Source organism: Haliotis asinina, chromosome 3 (assembly GCF_037392515.1).
Source record: "Haliotis asinina isolate JCU_RB_2024 chromosome 3, JCU_Hal_asi_v2, whole genome shotgun sequence".
NCBI classification, from domain to species: Eukaryota; Metazoa; Mollusca; class Gastropoda; order Lepetellida; family Haliotidae; genus Haliotis; species Haliotis asinina.
Genome location: NC_090282.1, coordinates 18,543,331 through 18,562,047, shown reverse-complemented (window position 1 = coordinate 18,562,047; position 18,717 = coordinate 18,543,331). Strand labels below are relative to the sequence as shown.

The following is an 18,717-nucleotide window of genomic DNA, read 5'->3' as shown; positions in this document are numbered from 1 at the left end:
CAGAATCGTCCTAGGATCTCTTGGTGACGGAGTCAGTTCCACAGGATTGGTACAAATCGATTGCAGTCTTTTCAAAGGATTTTACAAGCCGGCACAAAGTATTGTCCATACGGGTGACTTCACGTAAACATTTTCTACACACAGTGTGTGTGGAACATTCCCTGTTAACTGTTACTTCTAAGACGTTTTCAATCAGAAGACATGGCTCTGCCTTAGTGCTTCCAATAAACAGTTTTCGCCTGTTCCATGTGACTTCAACCAAACTGCCACACATAATGCAGACTGAACATTGCGATTTGGGAGAAATATTTAGCAGTGTTGCTGTCTTTGATATAGCTTTGGATACATTCAGTTTTCCAGCCATTGCATTAATCTCAAGGGATGTTAACCCTGAGCAGGGATAATATAGTCTCCCCGCCCTGGGCAATGTGGTTGAGACACTTGATACTTCCCCTGAACTGCCGACACCACACTGGGAGTGGAAGAGTGTAGGGGTCAGGTTGGGTAGGGGGATGTTTTGGGGAGCAATAAAAAGTCTTGTCACATACACTTTCAGCGGCGTGTCAGTAATGGGTGATAGGAATTTTTTCACGTGTACGGAAATTCCAAGAAATTATCAGATTTGTTTAGTGTCTGAAAATGAAGAAAGTCTCAGGGCTCCATTTCATCATGTCATTGTTTCTTACTTTGAACTTTTTTCATACCAGTTTGTCCAGAGACCATATCTATTATATGGTCTCTGGTTTGTCCGTCCCGTGTTATAGAACGTTGTAATTTAAACAATTTAGAGGGGGTGTTGAGTGTGTCCCGATGGCATATAAACATAAAATAATTATGCAGATGCTTTAAAATAAACCCCAATTCTAGCAAACACAGAGCTGATCCTGTAACTGAACAACAGGACAAACGGGTATCGAGGGTTACCTCCCTTTGACTCTCCCCGCGCGAAACATCCAGAGTCGCTTTGAACTGTAACAGGGCCCAACGCCTGTGGCAGAATGTTTTCCAAACTGTAAACTGTAGGACCCCTCGCTGCTCTCAGCAGCGTCTGAAGGTCAATCTGATTTGAGACGATGAGTGTGTCTGCTCTGTACGCTATATATAGCAAAAGCTGTTAATCTTGGATTTCAGTTTTATGCGCCAAACATGTCTGGCTAATTTGTTACCATGGCGATAAGTCGTAAGCCTATACGAGACGCTGTGCACAACCAGATAAATAATCAGTTCGATTTGCAGTTATGTCTCCATGAAGGAGCGTGCATGTTCTTCACTACTGAAACACTACAGCCAGCACAGTGACATCATGACAAGAGTTCGTGTGTTGTGAAATGTACGCCGCACTCAGTAATATTCCAGCCCGTAGGCAGATCTAGAGGTGCATACCCACCTTTTTGCTCTGAAAATTCGTTAAATGACCACTGAAGGTCGAGTAAACATACAGTGTTCACCCACTGGGGTCCCGGTCCAAATGACGTTTAGACTTGACCCCATGAAAAAGGGTGAGTGAGTAAGTGAGTTTAGTTTTACGTGGCTAAAATTTTAGCAATACATGTATATCTGGGAGACTCCAAAAATGGGCTTCATATTTATTGCCCATGTGGCGAATGGAACCCTGGTCTTCAGCATGACGACCAAACGTTTTAACCGCTACCCGGCCCTATGCACTATGCCATACCCAGAAGCCATCGCGGAAGACGACTGTGTGAGTTCAGTTCCATGCCGCTCTTAGCAATCTTCCGATAATATGAAGACATGGGACAACAGAAGTTGGCTTCTTCATTTGTGTATGCTGTGGCATGGTTGCCCAGTCGAACTGCACGTACGAGGGGATGTCAATAAGTATTTAGCCTTGCATAGAAAAACACAAAATATTGGCATGAACCACATTTATTTTTCAACATAGTCCCCTTGTGAGTCAAGACACTTGTTCCATCTTTTCTGCCAGTCGCTGATGCCATCTCTGTAGAAGGCGCCATTTTAGTCCTCACACCAAGCCTCACTAGCAGCAATAAGCTCATTATCATCCTGCAATCTACGACCATGCAAGTGTTTCTTGAGATTTGGGAACAGATGGTAATCACTTGGTGCCAGGTCTGGAGAGTAGAGGGGATGCGGCAAGATTTTGTACCCGCATTCCTGGACAGCAGCGCCTGCAACGCGAGAGGTGTGTACTGGAGCATTGTCTTGATGTAGAAGAATGCCATGTCTGATCTTGCCCCGGCGCTTCTCCTTGTTTGACTGTCGCACTTGCCTCAACAAGTTAGCGTAATATTCCCCATTCAATGTTCTTCCTTTTGGTAAGTAATCTATGTGGATGACGCCTTTGCTATCCCAGAAGACTGTCGCCATTACCTTCTGCACTGATCTGGAGGCTTTGAACTTTTGGTCCTGGGAGAAGTGACATGTTTCCATTCCATGGATTCTTGTTTGCCCTCAGGATCATAGTGGTGGATCCAGGTTTCATCACAGGTTACTAGCCTAAAGTGAAAATCTTCTGGATTCATGTTGTATCTGGTTAGCGTGGAGTTGCTTATGGTGACCCTTGGTTGCTTCATTTCATCTGTAAGCATTCTTGGCACCCATTTTGCGCACACCTTAGACATGACGAGATGTTCATGAAGAATTGTCTCGATGGATCCGTGTGAAATGCCTGTGGTCTCCTCTAACTCATGGAGTGTGATTCGACGATTTTCCAGCACAAGTCTATGCACTCTGTCAATGTTTTCCTGACTAGTGCTTGTTGTTGGGCGACCTGGACGGGGGTCATCTTCAAGACTCTCTCTACCATGCTTAAATTCATTGACCCATCGTTTGATCGTAGCCGATGAAGGGGAAGACTTCCCATAAACTGCTTAAAGCCTTTCTTCAATGTTCTTCGCCGAGTTTCCTTCAAGAACTAAAAACTTAATTACTGCTCTATTCTCAATTTTATTCATTTTCATTGCCGTGAGGGGGGTCTCTTTCTGTCAATGTGAGCTGTTCAATAACTTCTGAGAGTAGGATACCAAACCTTATATATCACATCAGCTACACCCCAAGGTTCAATGTCGTACCATAGGCTGTGACACCTGGGTATGAAAAATGCTCAAGGCTTAAAACTTGACATCCCCTAGTATGTGCATCAAATTAAGATTCGGGCCCGTTCCTAGCTTGGGAGAAGGGGAAACGCGAACACTAATGACGTTTTAAACCCTTAATTATTGGATATTCATTTGGGCACTGGCAAAACATGCACATAGATTTTCTAGAACCGGATGGGGACTGATGTAAAACTTTGTTATAAGTTCGCCGAAAGACAAAAGTGGCTGTCAGACTCGTTCACTTGGATGCTCACATGTCAAGACTCTAGTTTGCAGGATTCGAATCCGATATTTACAGACTGGCTCAGTACTGCTACTGCATTAATACGAGCTCCTATTGTCGCATCCCGCCGCATACGGTATGTGCACAAACCACGGTATCCAAACTCCTAAAACTGCTTTTCCTGGCAGGTGGAAAATACACAACTGACAAACGTTTCTGTTTAATATTTATTTCTGATCTTGTTCACCTCGTCCAATTTATGGAAACTATAACAACACAGCAAACTGCCACATAATGTAAAAAAACAATTGGGCAAATTAGCGACAGTGAATGAGAAGAAATTCTGGTATAAAAGTGTTAACACTTTGCACAGAACTTACGATTTATTACATTTGTGTACTGCCAGTAACAAAGCCACCATTGGTAAAAAATGAAGATGCAGCGAAGGAAAACAAAATACATCTGTATTGTTATCATCTGTTTATGGACTGCCCTGGGCCCCGTTCCTCAAGGCGATCGCTGCGCAAAAATGATCGCAACTCCCACATTTATCACCGACTTACGACGGTCGTAGCGCTAAAACTGCTTTGAGGAACGGGACCCTCATACTATCTTATCAAATACATGTATACTTGCAAAGTGGTCTTTGTTAATTAATAATAATACTACACTCTGCAATAGTCCACTTGAATGACAACAGTCTATAAATAGCTAAGTCATGATAGACCTGTGATCAACATCATTACCCTTCTATGCAAAATGCATCAATCAACTCTGATCACTAGATCCAGTCTGCTGCCTCTTGTGACAACACCTGTTGTTGGGGACTATGCTAAGATCACACATGAACTTCAAGTTTATCGCAGCTGCTGGTGGAACTACCACTGGTAAATTTTAAATATCACTAGGGGTTGTAGGAGTTACCCCCCTTTACCAAATGCATCTCAAAATCCGAGATGCCCTCTTTACTAATTATTTATTTAGGTGGAATGTTTCCATTATGTTATAGTTCTAAATATGTAAGGAATTATTAAAAATCCATATCGTCAAACTATTATAGATGACATCTATTTATTCATAAATACTTCTTAGAGATTCATTAAGAACTTGCTTGATAATGATATAGCAGCTACACCAATATTTTACTTACATTAATAATAAAGAAGCTGTATATCCTTCAAACCTTCCCTGTTATTTATTTATAAATTACCGATGAAAAGTTACAATGACAACGTCATCAAAAGAGACAGGTAAAATTCATTGAACTACTGAAAGTATATAACTAGCTGGAAAACACATTAAACAGTAACTCTTCTGGTCTTCAATTTTAAAAAAAATTATAATTGAACCTCTGAGCTACAAATAAAATTTGTAATCACAATTCAGTATCACTCTCAGAAGTTAAGTATACAATTCTTGAGGTGCTTGACAATCTTTGTACATATGTACAAGGGGTTTGCATACAGTTTGTACAATTATCGTGCATATTTACAACATAGTATACATGGCATTTGTTGGATGTTTATCTTGGACAAAAAATCCATGAAAGCAAAATCAGCATTGACTGAAAAATTCTTACATCCTCTTTCTGATCATACCATAGGAATAAATAGTACTGCGCATGAATAGGTTATATCAGGACACACACATCTAAACATGTATATCTCAATTCCTCGTTTCTACTCAGAATGAAGAACAGACATTTGCAAGAAAGACAAGTTTAGGAGCACCCGTGTATCAAAGGATGTGGTACAATTCTGTTTATCTAGCTGTTGGTTGGGTACAATGATAAAGTTTACCACATGGACAAGTGTGACAGACATACCAGCATGAAGTCAATGAGTATCCTCAAAAGCCGAACACCAAGGGCACACAATAACAAGCCCACAAAACAATGGAACTTTAACAATTGAAAAATTTCAGTGTTAGAGAGGATATGTGTTATGAGCCTTTGAATTTGAACTGAGAAGCCTCAATGCGGGATTCAAACCCAAAGTCAGCAATCCTTTGTTTTTGTTTGTAAGGGACACAACTCTTACTAGCCTTTGATCACTGGAACACCGGTACCACAGAAATGGCAGATATAGAAAGATCCTGTGGGGGTACTATATGTCAAACTTCTCAGTCAGACAAAGAATTTGTGCAACAGACAATGGCTGAAGAGAATGCATCACTATACTGCATGTACTTCTTACAGAATGGACAGTTTATGTCAGGTGTCTGTTACTAGGTGCATGTAAACTTGTGGCGACATCAGCTTAATATACTTTCAGTTCCTGACTGAATAACAAGCATTAAGGCATACTAGAGGGCACTTGACAAAACAGTAGGCAGGTGACAAAATTTACAGGAAGATGATTTAGCACATAAAATACTATAAATATACATAGGTTATAAACCCATTCACTACTATATTCAAATCTAAGTAACCTTATTTAATGACCACCTAAAGGGACCAAATGTACAGCTATCATAGAGGATTCAGACAATATGAAAACAAAGGCATTACCATGTAAATAATAATAATGATCCATACAATAGTACTACAGTACTAAATCAGCTCTAATACCATTTTCACGGGTTTTGTCTAAAAAGATACTATCATTCCGTAATTACATCACTATTGACATTTTGAATAGGTATCTCACTAAGACTTGGCAAATACCACAAACTCTACTTACACCAATAAAAATATGTTATAAATATTCAAACATTTCTGTGACATTATCAGTTTATATGTCACACAGAAAAACAACTTGCAAAACACATCAACATAAGTCTCAAGAAAATATCATTTTGAAAAAAAACTATCAACCAATTACTGACAATGTATAAACACACAGGGTTTAGATGATAAAAACACAAATGAGGTGACAACTTACATCTGACACATCATCCAATGCAGTGACTGATGCTATGTACATCTCAATATAATATCAATATAATACCACCTATTTATTGCAAGAGTAGCGTGACAATATCACCATATTTGCCCTGTGTATGAAGTCATTAAGTTTGCAATACCAGATACCTTGACTTCTAAGTATTATAGTAATATATGAGAAATAAGTACAACATGTCATATAATTTTGCATATTATGAACTTCTTGCTTAAGGTGACGTTTGGGGATAAAGTGAAATTTGTCAAGAAAAGTTGATCTTTATACCATTGAGGTCACAAATGAATTTTTTGACATTATTGAGAAAAGTGTTTTAATATAAAGATAACTCAACACACGTGTCAGTGGTGTTCCTTGTAATGTTGTTAAAAAGGTTAATATCACTACAGTCTCTGTTATCACAAATTTACCTGAGTTATCAATAAATTATTCCATTTCAATCCTAGCTTACGGTAGACTTAAATTTATTACTTGATATATCTACACCAACATTAACACATTAACTAAATAGATTCATAGTCAGACTTTTATCCAAGGTAACACTAGGCATCAACTGATTAATTTATTTCATCCAGATCTCTGAAAAATTAAGGCTGCAGGAATTAACATCTGTGTTTAGGGTGAACTCTAACCTTCACTGAATCATGGTGTTATCTATTGATTATGAAGGTACATAAATACATAGCAGCTTTCTCTTGTGTACTAGGTGACAATGGCGAGAGTGACTACCCTTCAGTTAAAAGATTGAATTAAAAAATTTCAAAGTTCATAAAAATGAACATATGCAATGAAAAGGCTCTTTACTCCTGGAAGACCTAGGAAAATGCTCACACGCGGAAGTCCTTTTCATATTGAAACAAAATCCTGAAGTCACCCATACAACTTTTTTAAAAGTGTTGATCAAGAATCAATGTTTGTGGCCTCATGATAATGCTTTGAATGCCAGTTCTCAAACAAACAGATTCCTCAGTCCAACTTGTATTAACTGGAGTTGTTAAGTGAATAGTGAGGACAGAATTGTCCAACAGGTTATTTGGAAAAAAGACACCAAGAAATTATACCCGGTATTTTAAACTGATATTACATAGTATTGTGTGCAGGAACAAGACTGAGTGTTGACGTGTGTAAATATGAGGTAGTACCACTAAACCTGTTCAATATATAGTGTGTATACACACCACACACACAAACACACATTCACTTTATGTGCGATAAAATACCAAGTTCGCTTGACACACATACATATGTACAGCTGACACAGCTGAATAAAGGTACTTACAAGTTTATTATCCATACATAATATTTAAGATGTTGATGATAGCGAGAACAAAATTATAATTGCATTTTTATATTGTCTGGAAACCTTTCATATAGAATTCCAGTTTAGATTTCACAGACAAATATGAAATGATAAATTAAAAATAAACTTGATAAATGTGATAACATATTGTTTTAACTCTAAATGTTTTTCTTCTATATGAATCTGGTAGGTCTGATTGTAGACATGTTAGATATAAGGGTAAATGGTGTCAATAGAAAATACTGTCTACTTTCTAAACGAAGTGTTCCCTTGTACAATCTCAGACACTACATGAACTCTACCTATTACAGATTATGTATATATGAGCTGTGGTTTTCAGCCACTGCTCTGTGTGAGGGATCATATCACAGATACACAAGCACAGAGCTGTATACATGGAACATGATTCTGTTTTCATGAAACATCAATCTGTGGGCATGGAATGTGATTATTTAAAGTCAATCCATCACAGATTTTGGACAAAACATTTAATGGTGAGAATATTGGTCATTTAGCATTATTTCAGAATCGTCATGGTGACTGCTACCAAACACTGGCACCACAATTTGGAGACACCTGAGTCTTCATTACGGTGCTATGGACTCCTTTCATAGAGCAACCTTTACTAAGGATAGGTTAACTCCCATTCTTTAACATTGTACTAAAGTTACCTTAGTGACATATTATCACCTTAGTGCTTTGTGAAAGGAGGCCACAGATCTCCTGTAAAGCCTTCTTCAGTGACCAGTTTAGCAATGACAGTCATACATGAAAAAAATGAGAGAAAGTAGATGCCTTAGAACAGTGGATTATAAACCGATTATTGTTCTTATATTCTACATTTACATCACTGTTCACTATTTAAGTGGTCAATATCATATGCAGAAAGCATTTGGTCAGCATGGCTTACGTTCTCTGTCTATTATCCAACGATGGTGCTCACATCTGATAGATGTTCCTAGCTTCAAGTAATTGCCAACCTCATTCAGAATTCAGCATCATATGGGTGTTTTGTGCCAGTGGGAGACAAAACATGTTTACTTCACAAGTATTTCATATTCATCCAATGCTTATGATATCACCGAAGGTGAATGGCACTGAAATGGTTTCTGTTGCACTAAGACAGACTGAATAATAATGTTCAAGAGAGGACCTGGTGCTGGTGATAATACAAAACTGATGGCAAGAAATCCATCATCCATTTTAGCAAAGCCCCTGTCGGTTTTTATGTTTTTCATGTGCTATTTTTGGCCATCCCATGAAATAACTGTGACTTTCACTCCAACACAAGGCCTTGTAATAAATTCTGTTGCGAGTAAAAGTTATTTTCATTTACCTTAGTCAATTGCAAACATTTCAAGTTTAAAATATGGCCACTATGCACCTCTACTGGAAGCAAACTAAAAATGTGTCTGAAAAGTTTCTACAGCAGTTTATGAAAGTGTTCAACTTACAATTTTTCTTTCATTAACATAACAACACCATGGTAAAACATTTAATGGATAAAATGCCAGTAAATCAGAGAAATTCTGAATTTTCTAAAATATGAACTGTTTTGGTCTCTTTGATCAAAGGAGACCTATCTTATCATAGCTTGTTGCTTATAGACCCAACACAAAACTTACTCACTAACATTCTTCTCACTATCAAAGCATTCATCGGTTACCATGGTTACAAACAGCGATAAGATACTATTGTATGGTACCCAGTTCCACGAACCTACCTCAGTGCTAAGACTATCATAAGTATTTATCAAAGAACAGATCAACAACTGTCACACCACAAAGACAACCTAGTGGAACATGACTTACATTGATATCTACATATGTACACACACACATCATCACGAAAATGCAAATATCACATTGTCGTTGTTAATGTTCCTTCTAAAATAAATATTTGTAAAAATACATCAACCATGTTAATAATGAAAAAGAAAAATGTGGGTATGTTAGTATGATAAAACAAAGTAAAATATGCAATTTAGATTTGCAGTTTGCAAGGGAATGGTGAACAATGGTGAATAATGATGACAAAATAATAAAACCAAAACAAGTTTGTGAGCAATGAGGTATATGTCCCACTTAAGCCCTGTTCAGGAACAATTGCACCCACTGTCTTATGGTCATTACATGAGGAAATATATCCATAACTAGTTAAAATGTTGTCATAACACACATCAATTTTACAAATTTAGGATTTTCAAATTCTGGATCAAAGAATCATGCATATGTACAAACACTGAAAAATGTCCTATGAAAATATATACCGGTATGCTCCTAACAGACATTGTCTCAAGGCCAGAAAGATATAATACAGCTTAGTGCTCACTGACGTTCCTAAGAGCAACGGTTGCGTCATCATGGATTTCTGGGTTCAATACAGTCCAAATGCATGTTTTGTGTACACTAAAACATCCTTGTGCTGTTAGAGTGAAAAAACTGTTCTGTGTACAAGGAAAGTCCTGTTTTCGCGAAATGTCACAGTGAGGTGTGCTTGGTATAAATACTGTTCTGCATGATAATTTTATCTCCTGTAAACAACAAGAATCAATGTGGATTTGCTTATACAAGATGATAACATCTTGAGGGTGTATGAGGGTGTTGAGTAGACAAGTCACATTAGGCACTGAATCATTAGTTTTACTGAATAAGACATCAGCCATCTGTGTTAATGACATTCATTCATTAGGCATTCATCCTTCTGTGAACCTATGTTTCAAATACTCAAGCTTATACATGTTATACAACAGAAACCTTAGTTTCATTATCAGTTAGATGCAAACATTTCTTCAGACCTACTCTGTGGGCAGAAGATGAAAAAAAAATATGAACCACAGTTAAATTATCTCCCTTTAAAGGCAGTAATGGCTGCCACTAAACCATGTGTATGATCACAATAGAAACTGTGTACTGTTACCACCATAGTGTACCACCTATCCAACACTTACCACAACAAGTTACATGCAAATTACTATCCACTATGATGTGTGGACTTATGAATGTATAGCGTACAAGACAAACTAGAAACCTACCAAGTTTGGAAGAAAATTAATACAAACAGTTACTTAATTAACCCCTCTGAGATTAGTCTATATATTTGCTGAACTATTTACCCTGAAGAATCCCAGTGGAATAAGAGGAGGAGAACATTGTGAAAAAGAAAACGCAATGGTGAATGTCGTTGTTCCTGCAGAATAGATAAGAGTATATACAAATCTACAATCCCAGAATAAAAATTACTAACTGGTTGTTTCACCACAACATAATCATAAACCTGTACATGTTTAGTTACTTTTGCCCTTCAGTATACTAACTACACTGTTCTATAAAACATTCAAGATGAATGAATCAAACATATCACACTTCTTCACCAAACATTCTCTAATCCTCTCCAAGATTCATATATCCCTAAAAGTCATGGTAACACCAGGAGGTTCAGGGGTACATAAAATTCTGTACATAGGATCTTCCAGTGTTTACACAGGATCCTCCAGTGTTTACACAGGATCTTCCAGTGTTTACACAGGATCCTCCAGTGTTTACACAGGATCTTCTAGTGTTTACACAGGATCTTCCTTCTCAGCTTCTCGGACAGGGATGAGTTTCTCCACGCTCCCTCTGCTGCTGCTTGACCTGTCCGTACTGCTGTAGCCGCTGGACTTGCCACTGTCCACCAGATTGATATGTTCCAGACTGTCTGGGCGCCGGTTCCGAGTCTCTGTCTTTGGTTCTGTGTCTTTGTGAGACTTGGAGGCTTGGACGGTAACTGTGCCATCTTCGAAACCTTTTTTGCCCGGCTGGTAGACCACTTCTGTGTCCTTGACATTCTTGCTGAACCACACTGCTGTGCTGGAGCGCTTATCAGCATCTTGCTTGATGCTGGAGAAAGACAGCAACAGAAGAAATTCAAGAATAATTATATGTAGACTTTATGTGATCATGAGTGTCACACTGATTTATGTACTGAGTGACAGAATCCTTGTATGTATAAACCATCAATGTTAGTGGCTTTGTTTGTTGTTTAATGCTGCAATATTCCAGCTCTAAGGTGGCGGTCTGTGAATAACTGAGTCTTGCCCAAAAATCTGTCAATCTACGCAACTCACATATGATGACAAGAGTCAGCCAAGTGAACGAGCCTGACCACCTGATTCAGTTTTACCCTCTTACGACAAGAAAGGGTTGTCTACATAGGTACTATTGAGACAGAGTGAGTGTAGTCATGGCTATACCTCATGCTGTTGATCACTGGACTGTCCAGTCCAGGCTGGACTATTTACACTCCGCTGCTGCTGGAATATTGCTGAGTGGGTTGTAAAACTAAATTCACTCACTCACTCGTGGTCATACAAACATTCTTACTTGAGTTCCCTAAATCAGGTCTGCTGTCTGGATGATGCAAACATGAGTGAGTGAGTGAGTGAGTGAGTGAGTGAGTGAGTGAGTGAGTGAGTGAGTGAGCGAGCGAGCCACAATTATCACATAAAAATGTGACAAGTGATGTCTGTATGATGCAAACATGAGTGAGTGAATGAGTGAGTGAGTGAGCAAGTCACACTTTTCACACAAAAAAGTGACACAAATGATGTCTGTATGATGCAAACAGGAGTGAGTGGGTGAGAGAGACTTGCATGCGATTCCAATTTATATTATTTTTAACCATATGGACAGAAACAAGGATGTATGTGATGTTATTATCTTATCCTTTTTCTAGTTTATGAGGATTATACAAACATGTGCAGGCTGTTTTCTATCATACCTCTGAACAAGATGTTACTGGTAAATGCCTTATTACCTGCCTTATTGTTAAACTTTGCAGTCAGTGTAAACCATGTTTGTCTCCACTTGCTACTTACAGGCGAATCACCTGGTCCAGCAGCTCCATGTAGTTGATGAACTGCTCCCCTTCAAACACCTGAAACATACAACATTGTAAAACCTAACACACAGAATAGAACTCATCCTTAGTAACCCATGCTTTTTTTAAGAGCTGACTAACAGGATCAGTACATAGTTGACACATGTCATCGGATTCCTATAATACTCATGTTGCTGCAAAATGATATCTGGATTGTCTGGTCCACACCATAAACAACACACTAACCAAACAGTAACATCTGTAATATATTACATGTGACACACAAGTGTTAACGTAGCTGGGATGACACACAAGTGTTAACGTAGCTGGGATGACACACAAGGGTTAACATAGGTGGGATGATACACAAGTGTTCACATGGCTCGAATGATACACAAGGGTTAACATAGCTGGGATTACACACAAAACTTAAAATACCTGGGTGGATACACAAGGGTTAACATGCCTAGGATGACACACAAGGGTTAACACAGGTGGGATGACACACGAGTGTCAGTGTAGCTGGTATGACACACAAGGCTTAACATAGCTGGGATGACACACAAGGGTTAACAGCTGGGATGACACATAAAGGTTAAACAAACATAAATGCAAGCAAAAGGTTCATCTTGATCTTGAATCCCATGGAGATCACCCTAATTTTAATACATGTTCAAGTGGTCCTGTGTCTAAAAGAGGATGATTGCTACTTACAGCTGGGTCATGCCTGGCTTGAACATAGCCATCAGCGAATCGGTGGAGGATGTCCGACTTGTGAGCAGGTCCTGTGATCGCTGATGGACAGAGAGAAAACAGGTACTGGAGGATAGTCTGTGTCGGGTGTCGCATCTCCATTGTGGGTTCATTCTCACGCAGACTCTCGACTGTGGAGGGAAGGGTTAGAAGTATCAGATGAGGGCAGCATCTTGTCGTCACACCTTATTATGGGGATGTGACAAAACTTCAGGTGTCGGAACGGGTTCCAATTCAACTTCAAGTCAACAACACATACAAGGCAGAAAGATTTTTTTTCAAGAAACAGTTTGAGGTTGTGGGAATGGTTTTGAGCCAAATTTAGGAAAAATCAAACAAAAGCACATTACATGACACAAGATTTAGGACTTTACACTTGGTACCACATAGGGGATCAAACTTATGCACATTGAGCTAACACTTGATAGGTTACCCTGCTGCCCAAAGGAACTGATTTTATCATACAATGGATAGTGTTCTCGGCTGGATAGAGCCAAATGATATTTTTGGTATCTGTTGGGATCATATGCAAATTTTAGGGACTACTTTCAGAGTGTAAACAAACATGGCATCAAGGGTTGATGATCGTGTCTGCAGTGATGACCATGGTTATGGTTCTGTCGGTGCTTTGATATGAGAAAACTCATACTTGGTTATGGTAAATGGAGTAGATCACAAAGCGAAGATAGAAATCCATAGGTTTGCAAAGATACCAACAACAGCTTCCCGACCGACTATCAGTGATAGGGAGAGGGCAGTAGAGGAATCCAGGTGCACAGTGTCATGTAAACATTAAAGTGTCTTTCTTGTTCGAAAGGTTTATTGAAATTTTCTGAATTTCCATGCAAGTTTCTGTTGTTATTTGTCAATGCTCTTTAACATAAAACCTTACTGGGAACTAGATAATGTAACGCAGTCAAATGAGTGATCAGTAGAAAAATGTGTCAACGAACTTGTGACGAGACATGTTACTACACACATATTTGTGACATATATATGCGGGCACAACCAATGAAGTTGAGTTTCATGATCTGTAGCAAACAAAAGCGCATATTTTTAAACATAAAACAACCATGACATTTTATGATGAATAAGTTATCACACTTGTGTGTTTTGGGATGGTCAATATCCTGCACTAGGAATAAACTCTATGATTTAGCCTGCCAAGGCTTGCTGAATACAGAGTTTATTCCTAATGCAGGATATTAACCATCCCAAAACACACAAGTGTGATAACCTATATGCATAATTCTGGAAGGGGATGACACAAAAAATATCATCCAGTACTGAAAACAAAATTTCCGCTACAGCCAAGTTGAAGGTTGATTGGTTAACTCCAACTTAGTCCAAGAAACTGTTTTCCGTCTACTTACTTGCATTAGTGTAAGCATCCAGAGCCTTCATTCTGTAGTAGTAATGGTTGGGAACTAAAAAAAAAACCAGAGGAATAAAAATATATAAGTTAAGGAACGGGACAAACAATGTTTCATTAATATTTCTATATACTACATAGCTGTGAACATGCCAGTCATGTGGACTGCAGTCACTATTATATCACATGTAACAGTCTGGTTGAAAAGTATCAATGACGCAATCATGAATGTGTATATTCAACATTAGTTACCAATGGGGAAGTCAAACCATGGATCTTACAATGTTAGTGTTTCATAGGTGTCAATATATTACAAATAATAACCAGAGAACTGTAAACAATAGGTATGTGTTATCAAGACATAATGGTACATGCACTGCTGCTTTGATTGATGGGAATTGTGATGTTAAAGAGAAATGCTTTCAATATTCCAACAATCACCTAGCTCTGTAGTAACATCAAACATTCAAATACAGACAAACACATTGTTGACATCCAAATCACAAAAAGTTAGAATGTAACATTCAACAGTGATTGTGTATGGTTTTACACCGCTTTCAGCAACATTCCAGCAAAGCCTTGCCATACCACATTGGAGTGACAACCACTTTAACAATAGGCTACCCCACCTATCAGTATGACTACATGGAAAAGTGAGTGTATTTAGCTTCACCTGCACCTTCACCAGGTACTTCTCAAAGTTTGCTAGGGATGGAAGCATAAGTTTAGTAAAAATCTAAACAAAAAAATAGTAAAAGAAATGAAGACTGAAATATCCTGGTGAACAAATATTTCATGATGAACAGCCAGAGGGATGCCTGTGATTGTTTAAATATCATCCCGAAATTGCTGCACATCATTATCACATACCTGTGTGAGGCGTACACAAGCCAATGAACACATCATCACAAATTTAAACTCAAGAACAGCGGATCCTCGTAGATGCTGCTATAAACAAGTCAAACACTGAGTATGAAAAACCTGAGAAAGTCACAAACTGGTCACACTATGCTGACGACATTTGGTCACTGAGCTTGAACAGACAGGAGAATGACCTACCTGAGGAAGCCACGATCTGGACTTTCTCGGTCAGCAGCACTGGTTCATACATAAAATGCTCCACTCGATCCAGGCGTCTCTTGATCTCCTGTCTCATGATCTAAACAGAATAACATCACTTCAGTGTTAGTGTTGGATACATGTAAAAAAACACCAAAACACTGTTTGAGCACGTTCAATTTGACAAATAACAAAATCATAACATGACTTCTACAATATCCTGCATTGCAAATAAGAACACACCTTCCAGAATCTGTTTGGCTCAAAAGCAGACTGATGAATTGCAATCTAACTCAGAGACTAATAAACATGCTCAATGAAACGCTGATCATAACAACACATCATACCAACTCTTTGAGGTTTTTGTAGATTTTTTGTCCTGAAAAAAATGAAAAGTTCCTCATTCAAATATTGACACAGCTCACTGTTTGTTACAGCACAGACGCAAATGCTGATAAAGTTTTTGATTCATTAACCTGCGCTGTGCCGTCTCCATCCTTTCTCGCACATCCAGCCGTCTCTTTCTCTGCACTCTGTTTTTTGTATTTGTGATTGGTTGAAATTGTTTCAGAAAATAACACATCTCTCAAGGACCATTGACTGAAACAGTGCATGTGATCAATGAGAAGTGCAATATACCTTGGGTGCATCTGTTCCAATGTTGACATGAGGTCTCCTAGCAGACTTGAGTGTGAATCTTGTAATCTGACGCTTCGCAAACAGGAAGAGTAGGATGAAAACCTTTAAATGCAGAAATGGTGCAATGTGACAATACAGTTTTCCTTCATCATCTTTAGATCTGCATAATGAAACACATATCAAGACATATGGCACTCATACAAAAGAAAGAAACGAGTTTAGTTTTATGCTACTTTTAGCACTATTCCAGCAATATCATGATGAGAGACACAAGAAATGGACTTCACATGTTGTATCCATTTTGGAATCAAATGTGGGTCTTCAGTGTGATGAACAAATAGTTTAACAATTAGGCCACTGCCAACAAAAGAAAGAAGAAGAAATAAAACAAAACAACATAACACACATGAAAGCGGCATTAGAATGATTGCCTCCACTGCTCAGCTCAAACTGTTTTGCATCAGGAATGTCTTAACAGCACATTCTGAATTTCTACTACGCTTTAATAAGTTTAACACGTAGAATGGAAGTGACTGAATAAAAACAGCTTACCAAGCCCCCTGACGCTATGAATAGGACTACACTGACAATTGACAATTCAGCCATGTCCAGAAACTGATAAACACAGTTTGATCATATAAACCATGATGGAGCTACTTAATCTGTGAAGCACTTCATGTCTGAATGCCAATCTGAAATGAAAGTGGAAAACAGTAAATAGTAAGACATCACCTATTCAACAACTTTCCTAGCCAAATGAATGTCATGAAAAGACATGAAAACTGTTGTGGTGTGATCACCTGGTTAGTGTTAACATGATGGTGAAATTGGAAATGCTTGCAGAAATATCAACTAACTGCATTCTGAGTCAAAAACAACAAAAAATTGGAAATGCTTGCAGAAACATCAACTATCCATGCTAACTGAATTCTGATTTAAAAAATGGCAAGATGAAATATACACAAGTATAACTAGGTAAAATTAGGAATCTAGGTCTCCAACAACATGTGCTTGAAAGAAGTGATGAATGGGTTTGAATGTTCAGGTTAGCTGAGTCACTTGATGCATGTCATTGTAATATTTGTATCCAATTTGTATAGATTGATGGTTGTTAAATAAATTCCTGGAGTGTCTGCTGGATTATTGCAGAAGACTGACGTACCTAAAATATTGCTGAATGTTGCTCTAAACGCTCCAACTTGTGATGTTAACTTTTTGTCCTAAAATAGTTGAAATTGTGATTTATTAATAGTATTTACTGTGACATATATTTCAATTTACGTGGGTTTCACTGTTGTATGGGATCATCACTCTTTAAGCAGGGTTCACTTACATGACTACAGTTGTTGAACAATTGACCCTGGATCAGACAATCTAGTTAACTGACATAGTGATCATTTATCGATGCAAGAAGGATAAAATGATGTCCACTAACCAATCATGCCTTTAGACAGCTAAGACCAATTCGAACTTGAATCTTCAAGTAAATGTATGGGCTAGTCTTAAAAGTTAAACTGACTGTCATGCTATAGTCAAACAGCTAAATCGATAACATTATCTGAATGAAAGTTAAATTAACCAGTCACGTGAGTTAAACATCATTGTCAGCTGTGTATGAATAGTGCAAATTAACTGTCGTGATAGTATTCTTAACATAAATATTGGAATACGAATATTTATCACGTCTAAAGTGACAATTTCATGATGCCTCCAAACTACACACATATCTGATTCTTCTAAACACAATTTCATCTGATGTGTTACACGTGAACTCCACCTGTCCATTACTAGTATACTACTATTACTAGTTTCAACACTGTTGTCTTCCCTCTTTGCTTGTTTTACATTGACATATCAGTGAAAACGTGTGTATTTACAGTTCGGTTGTGAATCTGGCGTTTAAAGGTATTGCCATTTCACGCACGAACAATCGTGGAAAACGACAAAACACGAACATCACATTTCAATGTGGGATATTCACTAATTCAGCAAGTCGAGGTCGATCACCTATCGCAGGCAAAGCCAAGGTAAAATATTTGACGAGTTAATTATCTGAGCATACATAAGCCACCGAACGTTAACTTGTCTTCATTACACAGTTGCAAGATACATCGCTTACCTTGATTCTCCGAATAAAAGGAAACTAGCGGTAAACACATATTTACCGGAGAAAAATTAATAACCGGAAATCAATCCGCCGCCATGTTGGTTGTCTCAAAACGAACAGTCATGCAAAAGTGGGATCGTAAAGGAAATGCATAGAATCCCAATGTTAGGTTCGCCCGTCACACATCGGCATTTTTACCGTTTTCCTTTCCCTGTCACACGAAAGATGACTGTGTCAATTTGCAATTTTATCTAACACGAAACTGTCCGTCTGCCATACAAACAAAACATTTACTTTTTCAAGCTGAACGAAATACCAATTTATCTGCTTATTTTCTAATAGTGCAACCAGATATGATATTTGACAAAAATTTGTAAAGAACTAGTGAACTTCAGTTTCTACAAAAGTAAGTCATATCGAAGTG

At 38.2% G+C, this 18,717-nt stretch overlaps 1 protein-coding gene across 1 annotated transcript; it reads right to left on the bottom strand.

Annotated features, from left to right (window-relative positions):
- Positions 1–7,678: 7,678 nt before the first annotated feature.
- LOC137279286 (protein C1orf43 homolog) lies at positions 7,679–18,386 on the bottom strand. The gene is made up of 8 exons (XM_067811803.1): positions 18,306–18,386; positions 16,739–16,878; positions 16,187–16,288; positions 15,548–15,647; positions 14,490–14,543; positions 13,078–13,247; positions 12,362–12,420; positions 7,679–11,384 (listed from the first exon to the last, which is right to left on the bottom strand). The coding sequence occupies exons 2-8, from the start codon at positions 16,790–16,792 to the stop codon at positions 11,066–11,068; spliced, it is 858 nt and encodes a 285-aa protein (XP_067667904.1). The 5' UTR covers positions 16,793–16,878; positions 18,306–18,386; the 3' UTR covers positions 7,679–11,065.
- Between the last annotated feature and the right edge of the window lie 331 nt (positions 18,387–18,717).

Excerpts from the sequence above, each read along its gene's own strand:
- LOC137279286 (XM_067811803.1), bottom strand. The coding sequence starts at position 16,792 with ATGGCTGAATTGTCAATTGTCAGTGTAGTCCTATTCATAGCGTCAGGG. Across the intron at positions 13,248-14,489 it reads GGATGCTTACACTAATGCAA|TCGAGAGTCTGCGTGAGAAT; the intron begins GTAAGTAGACGG and ends TTCCCTCCACAG. Across the intron at positions 12,421-13,077 it reads AAGCCAGGCATGACCCAGCT|GTGTTTGAAGGGGAGCAGTT; the intron begins GTAAGTAGCAAT and ends TGTATGTTTCAG.